The sequence below is a fragment of the Peromyscus maniculatus genome, chromosome 23 (genome assembly GCF_049852395.1).
Source record: "Peromyscus maniculatus bairdii isolate BWxNUB_F1_BW_parent chromosome 23, HU_Pman_BW_mat_3.1, whole genome shotgun sequence".
In the NCBI taxonomy this organism is placed as follows: domain Eukaryota; kingdom Metazoa; phylum Chordata; class Mammalia; order Rodentia; family Cricetidae; genus Peromyscus; species Peromyscus maniculatus.
The window spans coordinates 51900744-51920546 of NC_134874.1; the positions used below are offsets into that span (position 1 = coordinate 51900744).

The 19803-nt window shown below is 38.8% G+C and overlaps 2 protein-coding genes across 3 annotated transcripts in view; both read right to left on the reverse strand.

Moving 5' to 3' along the window:
• LOC121826529 (cytochrome P450 3A25-like) overlaps window positions 1-19803 on the reverse strand; it is a 319487-nt gene that overhangs the window by 196346 nt on the left and 103338 nt on the right. The gene's annotated exons all lie outside the window — the stretch shown is intronic.
• LOC102909164 (vomeronasal type-2 receptor 116-like) overlaps window positions 1-19803 on the reverse strand; it is a 36299-nt gene that overhangs the window by 12014 nt on the left and 4482 nt on the right. The window contains exons 2-5 of the mRNA XM_076560369.1: window positions 10814-11105; window positions 8744-9556; window positions 6125-6352; window positions 566-689 (exon numbers count right to left, since the gene is read on the reverse strand). Of these exons, the coding sequence (XP_076416484.1) occupies window positions 566-689; window positions 6125-6352; window positions 8744-9556; window positions 10814-11105 (1457 nt within the window). The remainder of the gene's footprint in view (window positions 1-565; window positions 690-6124; window positions 6353-8743; window positions 9557-10813; window positions 11106-19803) is intronic.

Here is a 19803-nt window from a genome sequence, read left to right on the forward strand (position 1 = left end):
ACCACCTGTTATATCTATATAATATTAGCTGTATATATGATCTCAGGGCTGACCAGCATCCTAGACAAAGACCTACAGGCAGCTGTACCTTCCTTTATAAAGACTTGTTTTTCATACTATGTTTGATATTCCAAATGACAATTCTAAGTGTTGTAAACTTAATTCTTTGTATGGCACACTTAGGGAACAGCCCCACATGAACTTGTCCAGGACTTATTTTCAGGAAAGAATCATTGTATTCATTTATTCAAGGAATACACATGCAGCCTGAACACTTGCACACCTCATATTGCCTGGCAGTACATAGCATGGATCACTGCAAGAGCTGAGATAAAACTACCATGTAATGAAAGGCAGTTTGGGAAGTGGGGATGCAGATGACACAATAACATGAGGGCTGCCACTCAAATGTTCACACATTGTGTGGCATCAGCAGTGATTACTAATGAATATGGGGTGGTTGAAAGAGATATGGAGAACAATGCTGCATCACAACACCATGATCATGTCTTGGTTTTCTCCTTCTACATTCATAAGCAGATTGAGGAAAATATTAATTTTCTACCTGTCTGGTTGGAAATGTAACTCTCTGGACAAAGCATACAAGAAAAACAGCAGACAGATCTTTCGTCTTCTAGAATTTTCCAGAAACCTGGACCACAGCTCTGTGTACATAGGGATTGAGGTGTCTGAGGGCAACACAGAAAAAATCATCATAATTTTGTGCATCTGTCACAGCCTTAAAATATTTTTAGCTAAACTACTTTAACTGCAAGCAGACTCTGAAAACTGTACATATTTATGAGTCACTGTGATGTCTCCATATGGTAGTATAGAATGTAGAATTGAAGTTATCACACTTCCCGATGCTGAAAGTTCAAATTTTTCTTTATGGTGTCCCAACTGTGACTAACTTCTGCCGGCTTTTGTAAAATATGTAGGATGTCTATATATTCTCTCCTGTGAGACAGCATGCCAGAAATCCTGCCTTGTATGAATTATAGGACAACTGAGTTGTCAGACATAAACCCAGTCAGACCTCTCTCTCCATTATTACCTTTACCTTCCCAGCTTGTAGTCACAACCATTCAGTCTGATTCTCACTTCCCATGAAAGAGTGTATGGCCATTTGTGGATGGCCACATCTTCTCCTGACACCATCATATGTTGATAGTCCAAAGATGCTGAATTATGATCCATTACTGTGACTTTTATCCTTGACTCCACATATTCAAAACAGTGCTATGTTTTTACTTCCAAACATTAGTGACATCATCACTTAGAATTTTCATCCCTTGCCTTCGTAGTTAATCACTCAACAACTATACTTCTGAGAGCTACCAGTGTAGATTAGACTAAGAGGTGAATCTGCTCTCATAGCTGATCACTCCAGCCTCCAGGCTTTGGGCACAGGGGCACATCCCTATGCCCCCACACCACCCATTACAGTCCCAGTTTGAGGCCAGGAGGCAGGTCTCCTCAGGCAGTTCAGACTACCACCATCCCTCAATGGACCCTGTAAAGTAAAATCCCAACCCCACCTCCCAAACCAACACACCCTCCAAGACCACAGCTGATCCCTGAGACATACAGTCCAGTGCACTGACTGGACCAAGAGCTCTGATTAGACCAAGAGTTCCCATTGGACCAAGAGTATCAATGGAACCAAGAAAGGCTCACCAGGTATAGACACCACATGCACCAAGAAGAGGAAGAGATGAGCAGACACCAGTGCAAAAATACAGTGAAAAATATAAGGACCAATATGGCAACACCAGAACCTAGTGGTTCTACATCAGTAAGACCTGAACATCCTAATGTAGAAGAGGCAGAAGAAATTGACCTTAAAAATGATTTTAAGAAGATGAAAATGAAAAATTCCCTTAAAAAATCAAGGAAAAGACAAACAAAAAATTGAAAGAAATCAGTTAATCCCTTAAAGAAAGCCAAGAAAAGGCAATTAAACAGGTAAAGGAAAAGTTCAAGATTTGAAAATTGAAATAGGGAAAATAAAGAAGGCACAAACTGAGGGAATGCTAGAAGTAGAAAATCTGAGTAAATGGACAGGAAACAAAGATGCAGGCACAGACAACAGAATGCAAGAGATGGAAGAGAGACTCTCTGGCATTGAAGATACAACAGAGGAAATAGTTTCATCAGTCAAACAAAACATTAAATCCAACAAAATCATACCACAAAATGTCCAGGAAATCTGGGACATCATGAAAAGACCAAACCTAAGAATAATAGGGATAGAAGAATACCAACTCAAAGGCATAGAAAATATATTCAAAAAAAATGAAAGAAAAATTTTCCTTCATGAAAAAGGAAATGATTAACTCAAAAAAGATTAACTCAAGATAACTCAAAAAATCATTAGCCCTCTTATATACAAATGATAAATTAGCTGAGAAAGAAATCAGAGAAGCATCACCCTTTACAACAGCCACAGATAATATAAAATACCTTGGGGTAACTAACTGAGCAATTGAAAGACCTGTATGATAAGAACTTTAAATCTCTGAAAAAAAATTGAAGAAGATATCAGGAAATGGAAAGCCTCCCATGCTCATGGATAGATAGGATTAACATAGTAAAACTGGCAATCTTACCAAAAGCAATCTACAGATAAAATGCAACACCCATCAAAATCTCAATACAATTCTTCACAGACTTGAAAGAACAATACTCAACTTCATATGAAAAAACAAAAAACCCAGGGTAGCTAAAAGAATCCTGTACAATAAAGCAACCCCTGGCATAATCACCATCCCTGACCTCAAGCTTTACTATAGAGCTATAGTAATAAAAACACTTGGTACTGGCATAAAACATGGCATTAGAATACTGGAATCAAATTGAAGACCCTGACATTAATCCACACACCGATGAACACCTGATTTTTGACAAGCCAAAACTGTACAATGGAAAAAAAGAAAGCATCTTCAACAAGTGGTGCTGGCATAACTGGATGTCAACATGTAGAAGACTGCAAATAGATCCAAATGTTACCATGCATGAAACTCAATTCCAAATGGATCAAAGACCTCAACACAAATCCAGTTACACTGAACTTGATAGAAGAAAAGGTAAAATGTAGTTGTAGTTGGAAGTTTTCCTGTGTCCTGCTGGCTGGCGGTAGGGACAAATCTCTCCCACTCATGTCCCTGAAGTAAAGACACAGAGGGTGATATTAATTATAACTGCTTATACAAGCTCAGGCTTATTACTTACTAGCTCTTAAACTTAAATTAACCCATAATCCTTATCTATGTTTAGTCATGTGGCTTGTACCTTTTCTGAGTTCTGCCTTGTCATCTTGCTTCCTCTGTATCTGGCTAGCAACTCCTGACTCAGCCTTTCCTCTTCCCAGAATTCCCCTTGTCTACTCACTCTGCCTATACTTCCTGCCTGGCTACAGGCCATTCAGAATTTTATTAAACCAATGTACAAGGACATTATCCCATAGCAAGTAGTCTTAAATGCATTGGCACAGGAGACTACTTCCTAAATATAACACCAACAGCACAGACACTGACAGCAACAATTAATAAATGGGACCTCCTGAAACTGAAAAGGCTTTGAGGGGTCATTAAGACAAAACAACAGCCTAGAGAATGGGAAAAGATCTTCACCAGACCCACATCTGACAGAGTGCTGATATCCAAAATATATAAAGAATTCAAGAAACTAGACATCAAAATACCAAACAATCCAATTTTTAAAAAATGTGCTACAGATCAAAACAGAGAGTTCTCAACAGGAGTACCTCAGATGGCTGAAAAGACATTTAAGAAATTACTCAACATCCTTAGTCATCAGGGAAATGCAAATCAAAACCATCCTACACCTGTCAGAATGGCTATAATAAAAACCACTGATAATAGCTTATGTTGGAGAGGATATGGAGCAAGGGGAACACTCCTACACTGTTGGTTGGAATGCAAACTTGTAAAACCACTGTGGAAATCAGCATGGCAGTTTCTCAGAAAATTGGGTATCAATCTACCTCAAGACCCAGCTATATGACTCTTGGGCATGTACCCAAGGAATGCTCAGTCATACCACAAAAACACATGCTCAACTATGTTCAGAGCAGCATTATTAATAATAGCCAGAACCTGGAAACAAACTAGGTGCCCCTCAGCTGAAGAATAGATTTTTAAAAAGGTGACACATATACATAATGGAGTACTACTCAACATTAAAAATCAATAACAACAGGAGATTTGCAGAAAAATGGATATAAATAGAAAGTAACACCCTGAGTGAGGTAAACCAGATTTAGAAGGTCAAACACAGTATGTGCTTACTCATAAGTGGATACTAGATGTGAAGCAAAGGATAACCAGACTACAACCCATAGCTCCAGTGAAGCTAGCTAATAAGGAGGACCCAAAGAGAAATGCATGGATTACCCTGTGAAGGAGAAATAGATGAGCTCTCCATGAACAAACTGGGGAGCCTTTTTCCAGTAACTGATGGACACAGGTACAGAGATTCACAGCCAAGCACCAGGCCAAGCTCTAGAAGTCCATTCGATGAGAGAAAAGAGGGATTCTATGAGCAAGAGGCATCAAGATCACAATGGGGAAACATACAGAGACAACCAAGCAAACTAGTGGGAACTCATGAACTGTGGACTAATAGCTGTGGAGCCTCCATACGACCACACTAGGCCTTCTTCATAAGAGAGATAGTTAAATAGGTTGAACTGTTTAAGGGGACCCCTGGCAGTGGGATCAGGATCCATCCCTGGTGCATGATGAGGCTTTTTGGAGCCCAGTGCCTGTGGTGGGACACCTTACATAACCTTAGTGCAGGGGGAGGGCTTTGGACCTTCCTCTACAGAATATGCCAGGCTCTTCTGACTGCCCATTCGAGGGCTTGCCTTGGAGGAGGCAGAAATGGAGGGGTGGGTTGGGAGGGAATGCTGTGGGGCAGGAGGAAGGAGGAGAGGGGGATCTGTGGTTAGTACATAAATTGAATAGAAAGTTTCTCAATAATAAAAAAGAAAAATATATATTTATATTACAAACAACTATATTTCTAACACAACTTTAATGTTAATATTTTTGGAAATTGTCTATGCAAGAATATATTTCTGTCTTTCCCTTAGACATGCTTCTTGCCATGATTAGAAGTCAGTGCCTGTCTCATAAATATCTACATATTAATAGGTACGTGGTGCTGGAGAACCAGCTCAGCGGTTCGTAGTGCAGGCTGCTCTTACAGAGAAACCTGAGTTTAGCTCCCAGGATACGATCCAGGCAGCTCACAAACATCAGTTATAATGAGAAATTGCATAAACATCGGTAATTTATTTCCTCTTTATAAAATCTGTGGGCATGTTTGAGTATGAGTTGTCTTAAATTGAGGGAAAATTAAGCATCAGCATGCATATATAAGAAAATATATATGTATAATCATGATTTTGTGCATGCATATGAATACACACAGAAACAAACACTTATATATACAGTCATGAATGCTGACTTATTCATTCACTGCAGCATGAATGAACACACCCAAATTGAATTTCAGTTTAAATTAATTCTATCTACCAGCATTATCCATCAATATGTGTGTGCTTGTGTGTATATGTATATATACTTGCACATGTATATGTATATTTATACAAATATCAAAGTCAAAATCAAAAGATTGGTTTATTTCTATATTGAAGATATCAAATGGAACTAAGGAGATGGCTCAATACTTAACATACTTGCAATATAAGCATGAGGTTCTGAATTTGATCATGCAGAACGGAAACATAGAAAAGTGAAGTATAGAACTGTGTTCCTGTATTCCCAATATGGTAGTCATAGAGGCAGAATGTAACTGTCCAGTTGAGTACAGCTAAATCAGAAAGCAAGGGGTTCAGAGAGAGACCAAGTTTAAAATAAAATGAAGAAAAACTGAGGAAGGTAATCAGTGCTGACTGTTGCCTCAACAGGCACAGGCAATGACATACATGAGAATTCACACACAAGCTCACAACAGGAGCTAAGAAATTAGAATATAAAAATAATTTAAAATTTCAAAGAGACATCACACAATCAATTCTCATAAATCTTTGCAGATATTTGTCTACATATTAAATATTGAAATTCAGCCAGACCTGATTGAAGTTGCTTGGCCATTTGATCATAACTTCATTGATGAATAAGCCTTGATCTTGTGGACTCCTGGAGACAAACTCTCCTACTTTAACTAGAAATGAATAATGATTTGTATGTCCCATAAAATTTTGTATATCATACTTTTCCACATGATTCTTGTTCTCATCAAAGCATATTTGGTCTCCAGCAGCATTTGTAAACTGAATTTTTCTCAGAAAAGGATGAAGCTGGAGAGAGACATCATTTGGGTATGAGTAGTGCATACAAATCTCTCACTTGTGGTCCCTAAGAGCAATCCTCTTTCTCTCTCCCTACTCTGACTTTCTTTTTGAAGAGGCTTCATTTGAGCAATTTTTAGCTCCACTTGTTCCAGTGAGATGAACTTTTTTCCCTATGAAATTAATGTAGAGGTAGCTGAACACAAAGAAAAATGTTGTCTAAGGGTGGAACATAGTGAGTGTGGACCATGTTTTAGTGGGAACAAGGCCCTGTGTCTCTCCCTAGCAAGAGAAAAATGTCTCTTATTAGAAAATCTAGATGTTTTCAGAGTGAATCTGGAGCAAAATGGAAGCAACACTAGTCTATGGGTTTATAGGTGTTAATATATTTACCTTCTTTATGGCACACCATGAACCTATGTGTGTATGGTTAGGTAGGTAGATAGGTATACACATAGATATAGAGAGTGTCTGGACTAGATAATATTAGCAGGAGTTTATGCAAAATTCCAAATTCTTGAAAATATATATTAATATGCAGAAATTTTGTATGCCATTTTTATTTCAGGAAATTAGAAAGAGACCCACTGCCTGCCTCCAATCCTTATTTCAGTTTGGGTCACAATTTTTGTCTTTCATCTTTGATAAGAACTACAGTGGAGTCAAAAATAAAACCCAAATGTTCTGTGATTAAGCTACATTTTTAAAAAGATTTCTTATATTTTTATATTAATTTATTTTGTGCATGAATTTCCTTCCTGGACATGTGTATGTGCACTACACATGTTCCTGGTGCCCACAAAGACCAGAAGAGGGTGCTGGATCCAGTGGGAGTGGAGTTGCAGACATTTGTAAGCTGCTATGTAGATACTAGGAACTGAACCTGCATCTTGTCAAGAGCAGCAGTTACATTTGACTTCAGAGCCGTCTCTGGTCCCTAGATTTATATTATTTTTAATTCTGTGTATTGCCTATGTGTATGTATGTGCACAAACTGTATGCCTGATGCCTTAGGAGAGCAGAAGAGTGTGTCACATTCTTTAGAACTGGAGTTACAAACAACTATGAGCTGCCTGTTGGTGCTAACAACCAAACTCTGGTCCTCTGCAGGAGCATCAAGTGCCCCTAACTGCTGAGCCATCTCTCCAGCTTCATTTTTATTATGTATTTAAATTAATGCAGTGGGTTTATAATTCATGTTCTGAGATTCATTATTGTGTTAACTAATTAACAACTCGTTTCATAAAGAACCATTTTTTAGATATTCAGTTATCTGTACAAGAGACACACTAACTTACCTAATATCACATCTCTGGAAGCCGTGTTCACAAACTGTATCATGTCTATGTCAAATATTATTATTATCCATAATACTAAAAGCTACATAGTACACTAAACATTCAGAGTTCATTTTCTATGTATCAACCGTAGACTGAATGAAAATGAAATAAAAATGAAAAGTTTGTTCAACAAACTTCTTGATGATCACCTATTTGAAGGGGAACATCAAGGCTCATATGTATAATTGAATCCTAAGTTTATAACAGGATGGTTTAAGCCCAAACATACCCACTTGTCACTATAAGAAGGAGACATGGCCTAGGCTCACGAGCACCATCTGTATTCTAAGATTTAATAATGGAAGTACAGTCTATGGTTTCTCCTTAATTTTATCTTATTTAAGAGTAAATAATCTGTAAAAAGCAATTTCTTTCTCTGCTACTTTTGGGGTTATGGTAGCCTATTTTTATTTTCCATGAAAGTTTCTCCCTATGGTCTTGGGGGGTTAAATATATATTATATTTTACGTGAAATAGCTGCTATTAGATATGGTGACTATGTCTCTATCTGATTGCATCAGACATATTCCATGAAATTGTGTAAATTTTTATTATTGAACTTGCTAATTTTGACAATCATTGAATTTGGATATTTTAACCGAATTTCATCTCACACAAGGAAAACATATGTTGAAATATGTACAAATTTAGTATATTAAAATCAAAGCTACAGTAGCCCAAATATGCACCATAATTGCAGACATATACACACTCATTATAAAAGAACCCTTTCCATTTTGCCTTTTATTTTTACTTTATTTACTTTTTATTTATTTGTTTATTTATTTATTTATTTATTTATTTATTGTTTTGGGTTTTTTGAGACAGGGTTTCTCTGTGTAGCTTTGGAGCCTGTCCTCGAACTCACTTTGTAGCCTAGGCTGTCCTCGAACTCACAGAAATCTGCCTAGCTCTGCTTTCCAAGTGCTGGGATTAAAGGCAGTTACCACTACCGCCCAGCTATTTTTACTATAAGATGCAAATGTGTTGTGCGTTTGACCTCAGTGCCTCACCTACTACTAAGTTCCCAGTGCTTCTCTTGCTTCTGAGAAAGGCTTACCTGCCAGGGTAGAAGCCTGTCGTGGTTTGTGTCTTCATGAGATCCCATTTCTCTTGTCCTCAAAATCATTTTATGGAGGGTGTGGGCCACTGCATACACTGCATTCCATATGGAAAAACTGGGCTCAGATATGACCATCATATTTTTTTCTTGCTTTGTCTTTAGGGATGTATTCAGTGGGCAGGAATTTTTATTTTCACATAGCAGAGGAGGGGGTGAGCAATAAAAATTGTCAATCCAGAATTTATAGAAATAAGGATCTCCTGGGTACCAGGAGGGTGTAAGTGCCTCTAGAAAGGGCTTGAAGCCAGGGATGTCTTTCTTCTTTGAAAATGAGAAGCTTCCTTCAAAAAAGTCCATCAAATCATTTTGATTCTTGAATACAGACTCTAAGTAAACTAAGTGGGACTTTGCCATGATCCACACCTTCCTTCTGGCTTTCATGATTTCATTTTGCGCGCAGAAAAATACTAAGTCATCTGTATCACCATAGAATACATGCACATTTGCTTTTGTATGTTGAATCAAATTCACCTTCCCAAACTCAGATGTTAACTGAAAATTCCCATTAGCCTGGAGTTTTTCTGTAAAAGCCACACAGATATCTTCAGATACCATCTCTGCTTTCAGGTCAGAGAGGAACTCCTTTCCTTTCAGATCATCAGACACGATGAGCCCCACCCACTTCCAGCCAAAGTGCAGCAGTAGAGAGGTCACCCCTTGGGTTAGAGCTGTGTCTTTAGGAGACATCTGGTAAAGGGATGGGAATGTATCTCTGTCACTTAGCATAGAATCAAAAGTTCCATATGTGACCTGCAGAAGCAAAGAGAAAAAAAGGGGATTCTGAGTTTCTAGGTGTTTGGAGTCCTCACATTTAGATAGAAAGTGAGTTCATTATTCACATAAGGGGATCAGGAAACTGAATGTTGGTAAGGAGACTGTCTTCTGTGATATTAGCTTCTCTCTCTCATTGTGTGATGGAATACGGTCTTTGTCAAGTCCTATGGGCTCCAAAGTTACTAAGAGTTCTGAAGCAAGTGAATGAACAATGTTCTGTTCATGTTAGATTTTAAAGGCACCAAGATTTCTCTTGTTCCAATTACAATGGAACAGAGTATGGGGTGTAGAGATAGACTGCAGAAGCATTACCAAGTGCTTTACTCTGACCACAGGACATCACCTTCCCTAGAACCTCTACCTTCAGGGATATAAATAACACATTTTTTTCACAGATTTCGCTCCTGTGTTAGAAAAGAGCAAATCATGAATATTTGGGGGAATTTCACCAAGCATTGTTGCATCATACTTCCCAAATGAGAGATTTGACAAAGTCATCACCCAGCAAATCTCTGAGATAGATGGAAATTCCTGTGTATATAATTTTTTCTTACTAAAGGATGCAATAAATGTATGAATTGTTTTACTGAGTGATAATAATCAGTTTTACACTGTCTGGTTTTCTAATCTTGATTATCCATGAGTAAGGGACTCACCAAATATTTTCTCTACTTGCAATGATGCCTACTGATAGTTGCTTTGCTTCAGTAGTGCCTGGCAAGAGCCAATTGTCAGGATGTGTCTAAGTGGATGTTCTCTGTGAGTGCTATTCAGAGATCTACTTTCCAGAATGAGAAAATAAACTCCTTGGAAATTTTTCATTTGTGATGGCCCAAGGATTGTCCCAGATTTGTTTACATGTCCTAAACTTACTATTCTTCTATGTATCAGTCATTGAACACAGGATTAACTAAAATGTTTATACCCCAGCTTGGGCAGTTAGTTATCTGGGTTGTATGTTTGACTTATGAACAGCACTCAGCTATGAGCTGCCATAATACATCTTGCCAATGACTGGAGATAGAATCATGAATATTACTAAGTGATCTTCTTAGAAATCCACAGTATTTACTGCTCATGCTTTTCACCACACTCCACTGTTGATCATAGCAGGAGCCACAGAATTCTTTCACTTACATTTGAAATCACCAGCAGGAAACATAAACAACTTCTCCATTTTCTTTTGGTCAGATTTTTTATGTGATTATGGATACCAATACTTTGCCAACTTACTTGTGGAACTTTGTAGAGCTCTAAAAGTGTTCCAATTGCAGCTGAAAATTCAGGCCTGGTTCCCGCAATGATTCCAAGAGCTTTGTGTTGAGTTTTGCATTTGTAGTTAGGGATAAACTCACTCCTTCCAGACAGCCACATCAGAGGGCCCTCCAAGGTTCTCAGGTGGGAGCTAAAGGCATTGTAGAGGTGGAAACCCAAGGTCACGTTGGGAAGCAGGCTGGCATCCTTATTAATCTCCTCCATGGCAAAGTAGAAGGTCAGCAAATATTGATAGTTTTTCCATCTCTCTCTGAACAGGAGGGGCAGAATGTTGTGCACAGTCAGGCCACTATTCTCAGTAATTCCTTAGGAAATTAGAGGTCATTAAGTCCTGACTTTTTTCCTGACACATAAAGCTTGTGTGAATGAGCCCCTGACAGCTCACAAACATCATGGAATGACTCATGAAGTCTCAGTACTTGGTTTCTTGTAGAGCATAGTGTGGATTTAGTGTCACTTGTCTGTGTCCTGTGGCTGACCAGTACATGATGCTTATGATGTTTCTATTCACGGAAGCACTTGGCGAGGGAAGAGTCACTAATGTTTTCTCTAGTCACTAATGTGAATAAGAGCTTGATATCTTTTTATATTGTAATGATTTGACTCCATACTCATTCTTGAAAAGTGTAATATTTTTTGCATGCATGCCTCATATTAAAGTGTTTCTTATGGAGATAGACAGAGAGCTAGGCATTAGGCATTCTGCCTCCTCTTGTAGAAAACCTTGCAACAATCCCAGAACCTACATGGTAGCTCAGAACCATCTGTAGATCCAGCCAGGAGCTCCTCTTCTAGCGTATTTGGGCCCCAGGCACACATGTGGCATACACACATATACAATAAGGAAAGCACTCAAACACCTGACATAAAAATAAATAAATCTTTTTGGAAGTGCTTCTGGGGCTTGAGGAGTGACTGAGAGGTTAAGACTACTTGCTGCTCTTGGGGAGCACTCTAACAGGTCAAAGCAGCTACTCTTTGGGTTACAATAGTGTGCAACACCAGTTTTAGGAAGTTATGTGTTCTCCTCTGGCCTCTTCAGTCAGAAGGCACAAACATGGTACACAGATAGATATGTAGGGAAAACACTCATAGACATAAAACAAAAAAAAGTAAAAATAAAAAAACTAATAATAAAGGAAAAGGTTGTTCAAGAATTTCTTTAGTAGGATAAGTAGGCCTTTATGTATATACCCAGAATTGATAATATCTACAATATCCTCAAATATTGTGGATCTCTTTCTACACTTTTAGAAAGCCTCCAGACTAATTTACATATGGCCTACAGCAGTCTGTGGTCCCCTTAACCCACATAAGGGACAGTATTTGTTGTAAATTATGTTCGTGGGTAAGACAAAATATCAAAGAAGCTTTAATGTTTATTTCCACTGGTTGCTAAAGAGATTGAATACTTTAGAATCTTTTGTGGTCATTTGTATTTTATGTTTTCTGAACTCTTGTTTTAGTTCCATGTCTTTTAAATTGGGTTGTTTGTTCTATATAGAATTAAATCAATGCTTGTTGACAAGACATTGGGCTCTCTATTTCCTGTTATCCTGATTTTTCTGGTTTTAGATGAAGTTACAATGTTTGAGACGCAGTCTTGAGGCCACTCAATGTTGATGTGTGAATGAATTGTCTAGAGTGTGTGTAGCCTGTGTGCCAGGCAGCCTCTCTCACCATATTGGGCACCCATCACATAGAAATGGATGCTGCTCTCTTGGTCCACTTGGAGAAACCCATGACTGAAATTCTTGTCACTGGGACACTTACCCGTCTCTCTCCCATCCTTGCTCTCCCTCCCAGTGTGTTCCCCCCTTATGTCTGGAGCTTGTTCTTCATACTCCTCATGTGCCTTCTCCAATCTCTTTTCCTTCTCAGACTTAGAGATTCCATTAATCCTAGTGGTCTTATTTGAAATAGCTTGACCTCGGAACAGCTCAATGACCGCAGATGACACACTGGACTTCCAAATGCCCAGACTATAACAATTTCTGTCATCACAAGCATATGATCCCAAACTAAATCCCCCCCCTCTCAACTCTCAAAAATCTCTTGTCTCTGGGTCTTAGCTCCCTGCTCTTGTGTTATCTCAGAGCCCTCTTTTCTCTCTGCTTGCTCCAGTTCCTACTCTCATCACTGGTACAGTTTTACAAACATTCACATATCTTTGGGGTATGGATAATATTAATATTGTTTCATGCTTTTGTGTTCTATAAATAAAGTGTCTGTGGGGTTGGGTTTTAGTTCTCCCCCTCCAAACCTGAGCATTCTGTTTAAAAGTTTCTTTCAAATCTGTGCTGTATCAGGTGAGCCACCTCAACCTGTGACAAGAGAAGTAGAGAAAGCAGAATAGCACAGGAAATGATGCTGTGTGTTTAAAAACAACTAAAAAGTAAATTATTCCCAATACAGGTCAGGGATGCTAATCTGCTTTCCTCTCTTACATACCTAAAACTTTTAATAAAATATAAAGTTTATCCTTATGTAAATCAGACAAGTCTGTAAACTTTCTCTATGTCAGAGTTTGTAAATTCATTGAATGTGATTGAAAAATCTGTAAAATCTGTAACAAAAATTCAAGTAAAAATTTATTTTAAAAGGGGGTGAGAGATATAAAATCTATATCATGTACTATGTAACTTTAATTGAACTCATGTTCTGGAAGATCCATCTGACACAGCATACTGTATATGTGACTTTAATTCAATTACTGTTTGTGGAAAACAGAACTTACAGCAAATGTTTGATGAATCTGCCAGCTCTCATTGGACCACGAGGTGAGGGACTCTTCTCCGACCCAGACAGTCCTGCCTCTAGGTCCATGCCCTGGGACACAGCCAGTCCCCAAAAACCCTGACCCAACGCTGTCCCAGTTGCCAGCCAGCAAGAAAAAGTGCTGTGGGTAGGCTCCCCTACCAAAATCCCCCATTGGACCCTGCAATCTACAAGACCAATGCCCTACCCCTATACCCATCTGCCTGTGACCCCAGTAACTTCCAGAGGCAAGGAATCCTCTCATTAGACCAATAGGTGAGTGACTCTTGTCCCACCCAAAGAGTCCTACATCAAGGATCCAGGCCCTGGGACACAGACAGTCCACGAGAAACTCCACCAAACTATGCCCAAGTTTCCAGCCAGTAGGGAAAACTCCTGAGGGCAGGCTCCTCCACCAACCCCCCCCCATCGGACTCTGCATTCTACAGGACCCAGGCCTTACCACAATAACCATCCACCTGCAACCCCAGTAACTTCCTGATACACGAAAAACACCAGCTCTCATTGGACCAAGAGTTGCTGGCCAGGTGGTAAGATTCCTGCAGGCAGTTTCCCCCACAAATCCCCCCCCACAGGACCCAGCAATCTACAATACCCATACCCTACCCCAATATCCATCACACTGGGACACCAGTGACTTCCTGAGACACAGAATCTGCCAGCTCTCATTGGACCAAAAGACGCTTCCTGAGACACAGAATCTGCCAGGTCTGACAGGACCAAAAGCCCTGATAAGACCAAGAGAGGCTCCCTGAGTCTCAGAATCAACTAGCTTGGACAGGGCCAAGAGCAGCTTCCTGACATACAGAATCTCCTGGCTCTAATTAGACCAAGAACTAAGATTGGACCCAGAGGAGCCCTCTGAGACACAGACAAAGCAAGCACAGAGTGGACCAAGAGCAACTCGCTCAGACATAGGCACCTCTTGCACCTATTGGAGGAAGAGATGGGCAGACATCAATACAAAAATACATACAACAACATAAAGAGCAATATGGCACCTCCAGAACATAGCAGTTCTACAACAGCAAGACCTGAACATCACGATGTAGAAGAAGCAGAAGAAGGTGATGACATGTGAAGGAAGCAGTTCAAGATTTGAAAATTGAAATAGAAACAATGATAAAGATACGTAGGGAATGCTGGAAATAGAAAATCTGATTAAACAAACAGGAAACTGAAGCATGATTTTTAAAAGTTCTTATTAATAAAAACAAACCTAGGGCCAGTTACTGGGGTGAACTCTGAAAGTTCAGAGAAGCAGAACAAGCAAAAGCCACGTCACCTTGCCAATTCGTCAGCTGATCCTGTTTCCTCAGACTGGAAGGCTCGGAGTTCTTATGCAAATGGATCTCAGCTGAACTGTGCTGCTCAAAACCTAAAAGCTTAACCAACTCTAGTCCCTGGTTTTTACACCTTATATACCTTTATGCTTTCTGCCATCACTTCCTGGGATTAAAGGCATGAGTCACCATGCCTAGCTGTTTCCAGTGTGGCCTTGAACTCATAGAGATCCAGGTGGATCTCTGCCTCTGGAATGGTAGGATTAAAGGCAAGAGTGCCACCACTTTCTAGCCTCTGTATCTAGTGGCTGTTCTGTTCTCTGAACCCAGATGAGTTTATTAGGGTGCACAATATTCTGGGGAACAAAATATCACCAAAAGAAACAAAGATGCAAGCATAACCAACAGAATACAAGAGATGGAAGAGAGAATCTCTGGCACTGAATATACAATAGAGGAAATAGATTTCTCAGTCAAAGAAAACATTAAAGCCAACAAAGTCATAACAGAAAATGTCCAGGAAATCTTGGACACCATAAATAATAGGGATAGAAGAAGGAGAAGAATAACAACTCAAAGGCACAGAGAATATATTCAACAAAATCATGAAAGACAACTTTCCCAACATAAAGAAAATACCTATGAAGACACAAGAAGCTTATAGAACACCAAATAGACTAGACTCCCCACCAAAAAAAGGCTTCTTACCACATAATAATTAAACCACTAAACATACAGAATAAAGAAAGAATATTAAGAGCAGCAAAGTTTCTCCTTTCTCAGCCAAGTGACTTATAAAGGCAGACCCATCAGAATAACACCCGACTTCTCAATGGAGACTTTGAAAGCCAGAAAGTCCTGGACAGATGTAATGGAGACAATAAGAGACTATGGATGCCAGACTAGATGAATATACCCAGTAAAACTTTCAATCAAAATAGACAGACTAAACAAGACATTCCAAGACAAAACCAGATTTAAATAATACCTATCCACAAATCCAGCCCTACAGAAAGCACTAGAAGGAAAACTCCAACCTAAGGAAGTCAGATACACCCATGAAACCACAAGCAACAAATAACCCCATAGTAGTAAATCCAAAAGAAGGGAAATACACACACACTACAACCAAAAGCTAACAGCAATTACTGGTTAATAACATTCCTTAATATCAATGGACTCAATTTGCCTATAAAAAGACACAGGCTAACAAAATGGATACAAAATCAGCAACCATCCTTCTGCTAATACAAGAAACACACCTCAGTTTCAAAGATAGACACTACCTGAGAGTAAAGGACTGAGAAAAGACTTTCGAATCAAATGGACTTAAGAAGCAAGCTGGTGTAGCTATCCTAATATTTAACAAAATAGACTTCAAACGGAAATCAATCAAAAGAGATCAGGAAGGACACTACAAATTCATCACAGAAAAGATTCACCAAGATGAAGTCTCAAGTATGAACACTATGAACACTTATGCCCCAAATACAAAGGCACCCACATTAAATCACACATCAAAACCCACACATTAATAGTGGGAGACTTCAAAACCCCACACTCACTGCTGGACAGATCTGCCACATCAAAACTTAACAGAGAAATAAGAGACCTAATAGATATTATGACTCAGAAATGGATTAATTGATATCTACAGTATGCTTTACCCTAACAATAAAGAATATACCTTCTTCTCAGCACTCCATGGAACCTTCTCTAAAATCAACCAGACACTCGGTCACAAAGCAAATCTCTAGAGATACAAAAAAGAATTGGAATAACCTCATATATTCTATTGGACCACCATGGCTTAAAGTTAGATTTCAACAACAACAAAATTTACAGAGGGCCTATAATCTCATAGAAACTGAATAATGCCCAACTGAATCACCACTGGGTCAAGAAAGAAATAAAGAAATTAAAGACATCCTAGAATTCAATGAAAATAAATAGAATTCTTTCTTGACTGGGTCAAGAAAGAAATAAAGAAATTAAGCCGGGCGGTGGTGGTGCATGCCTTTAATCCCAGCACTCGGGAGGCAGAGCCAGGCGGATCTCTGTGAGTTCGAGGCCAGCCTGGGCTACCAAGTGAGTTCCAGGAAAGGCGCAAAGCTACACAGAGAAACCCTGTCTCGAAAAACCAAAAAAAAAAAAAAAAAAAAAAAAAGAAATTAAAGACATCCTAGAATTCAATGAAAATAAATGTACTACACCAAGCTTATGGGATACTATGAAATCAGTGCTAAAAGAAAAAAATTCATAGTACTAAAGGCCCACATAAAGAAGTAGGGAAATCTCACACTAGTGACTTAACAGCACACTTAAAAAGCTCTAGAACAAAAAGGAGCAAACTCACCCAGAGGGAATAGATGCCAGGAAATAATCAAATTGAGAGCTGAAATCAATAAAATAGAAACAAAGAAAACAATACAAAGAATCAATGAAAAAAAGAGTTGGTTCTTTGAGAAAATCAACAAGATGGACAAGTCCTTATCCAGAATAACCAAAAGTAAGAGAGAGAGCATCCAAATTAACAAATCAGAAATGAAAAGGAAGATATAACAACAGGCAATAAGGAAATCCAGAGAAACATCAGGTTATACTTCAAACATCTGTATTCCACAAAATTGGAAAATCTAAAAGAAATGGAAATTTTATGGTTAGGGACCACATACCTAAGTTAAACCAAGACCAGATAAAAAATTTAAATAGACCAATAACCCCTCAGGAAATAGAAACAGTCATTAAAAGTCTCCCAATCAAAAAAAAGCAAAAGACCAGATGGTTTCAGTGGAGAATTCTACCAGATTTTCAAAGAACATTTGATACCAATACTCTTCAAATTGTTCCACACAATAGAAACAGAAGCAACTTTACCAAACTCCTTTTATGAGGCTATAGTTACCCTGATACCCAAGCCCCCACAAAGATGAAACAAAGAAAAAGAGATACAGATCAATCTTCCTCATGAACATTGACACAATGACTCAGTAAAATATTGACAAACCAACTCCAAGAACACATCAAAAAATTATCCACCATGATCAAGTAGATTTCAACCCAGGGATGCAAGGATGATTCAACACATGAAAATCTGTCAATGTAATACACCACATAAAAAACTGAAAGAAAAAAAATCACATGGTCATCTCATTAGATGCTAAAAAGACTTTTCACAAAATCTAACACCCCTTCATGGAGAAAGAGGAGGGTTTATATGAGCGAGAATTGTTCAAACTAAGGTTGGATCAAGCACAGGGACAAATAGCCAAACAAATGGAAACACATGAACTATGAACCAATGGCTGAGGGGCCTCCAACTGGATCAGGCCCTCTGAATGAGTGAGACAGTTGATTGTTTGATCTGTTTGGGAGGCATCCAGGCAGTGGGACTGGGTCCTGTGCTCATTGCATGACTTGGCTGTTTGAAACCTGGGGCTTATGCAGGGTCGCTAGGCTCGGCCTGGGAGGAGGGGACTGGACCTGCCTGGACTGAGTCTACCAGGTTGATCTCAGTCCTTGGGGGAGGCTTTGCCCTGGAGGAGGTGGGAATAGGGGGGTGGGCTGGGGGGGAAGGGGAGGGTGGCGGGAGGGGGGAGAACAAGGGAATCATTGGCTGATATGTAGAACTGAATTGTGTTAAAAAAAAAATAAAGTTGTCAATAAAAAAAAGTCTTGGCGAGATCAGGAACACAGGGAACATACCTAAACATAATAAAGGCAATTTACAACAAGCTGACAGCCAACATCAAATTAAATGGAGAGAAACTCAAAGCGATTCCACTAAAATCAGGAACAAGACAAGGCTGTCCACTCTCCCCATATTTATTCAATATAGTACTTGAAGTTCTAGCCAGAGCAATAGTACAACAAAAGGAGATCAAGGGGATACAAATTTGAAAAGGAAGAAGCCAAACTTTCACTATTTACAAATGATATGATAGTATACATAAGTGACCCAAAAAATTCTACCAGTGGCCAGGCGGTAGTGGCGCATGTCTTTAACCCAGCACTCAGGAGGCAGAGCCATGCGGATCTCTGTGAGTTCGAGGTCAGCCTGGGCTACCAAGTGAGCTCCAGGAAAAGTGCAAAGCTACACAGAGAAACCCTGTCTCGAAAACACAAAAAACAAAACAAAACAAAATTCTACCAGTGAACTCCTACAGCTGATAAATACTTTCATTAATGTGGCAGGATACAAGATTAACTCAAAAAAATTTGGCTCTCCTATATATAAATGAAAATGGGCTGAGAAAGAAATCAGAGAATCATCCCCTACAATAGCCACAAATAATATAAAATACCTTGGGGTAACTCTAACTAAGCAAGTGAAAGACCTGTATCACAAGAAATTTAAGCCTTTGAAGAAAGAAACTGAAGGAGATGTCAGAAAATGGAAAGATCTGCCACTCCCATGGATAGGTAGAATTAACATAGTTAAAATGACAATCTTACCAAAAGCAATTTACAGATTCAGTGCAGTCTCCATCAAAATCTCAACATAATTATTCACAGACCTAGAAAGAACAATACTTAACTTCTTTAAATATGGAAAAAAATCAAGATAGCTAAAACAAACCTGTACAATAAAGCAACCTTTGGAGGCATCACCATCCCTGACGTCAAGTTCTACTATAGAGCTATAGTAATAAAAACAGCTTTGTATTGGCATAAAAATAGATTTGTGGACCAATAGAATCAAATTGAAGACCCGACATTAATCCACATGTCTATGAACATCTGATTTCTGACAAAAAATCCAAAACTGTCCAATGTGGACTGTATTTATGGTTTAAGGTTTTACTTTGATGCTAAAGGATCTTCAATTAAATTTTAAAATCAAAATTTTAAGATTTACAGGGATAAAAGTGTAAAATTCTAATCTTA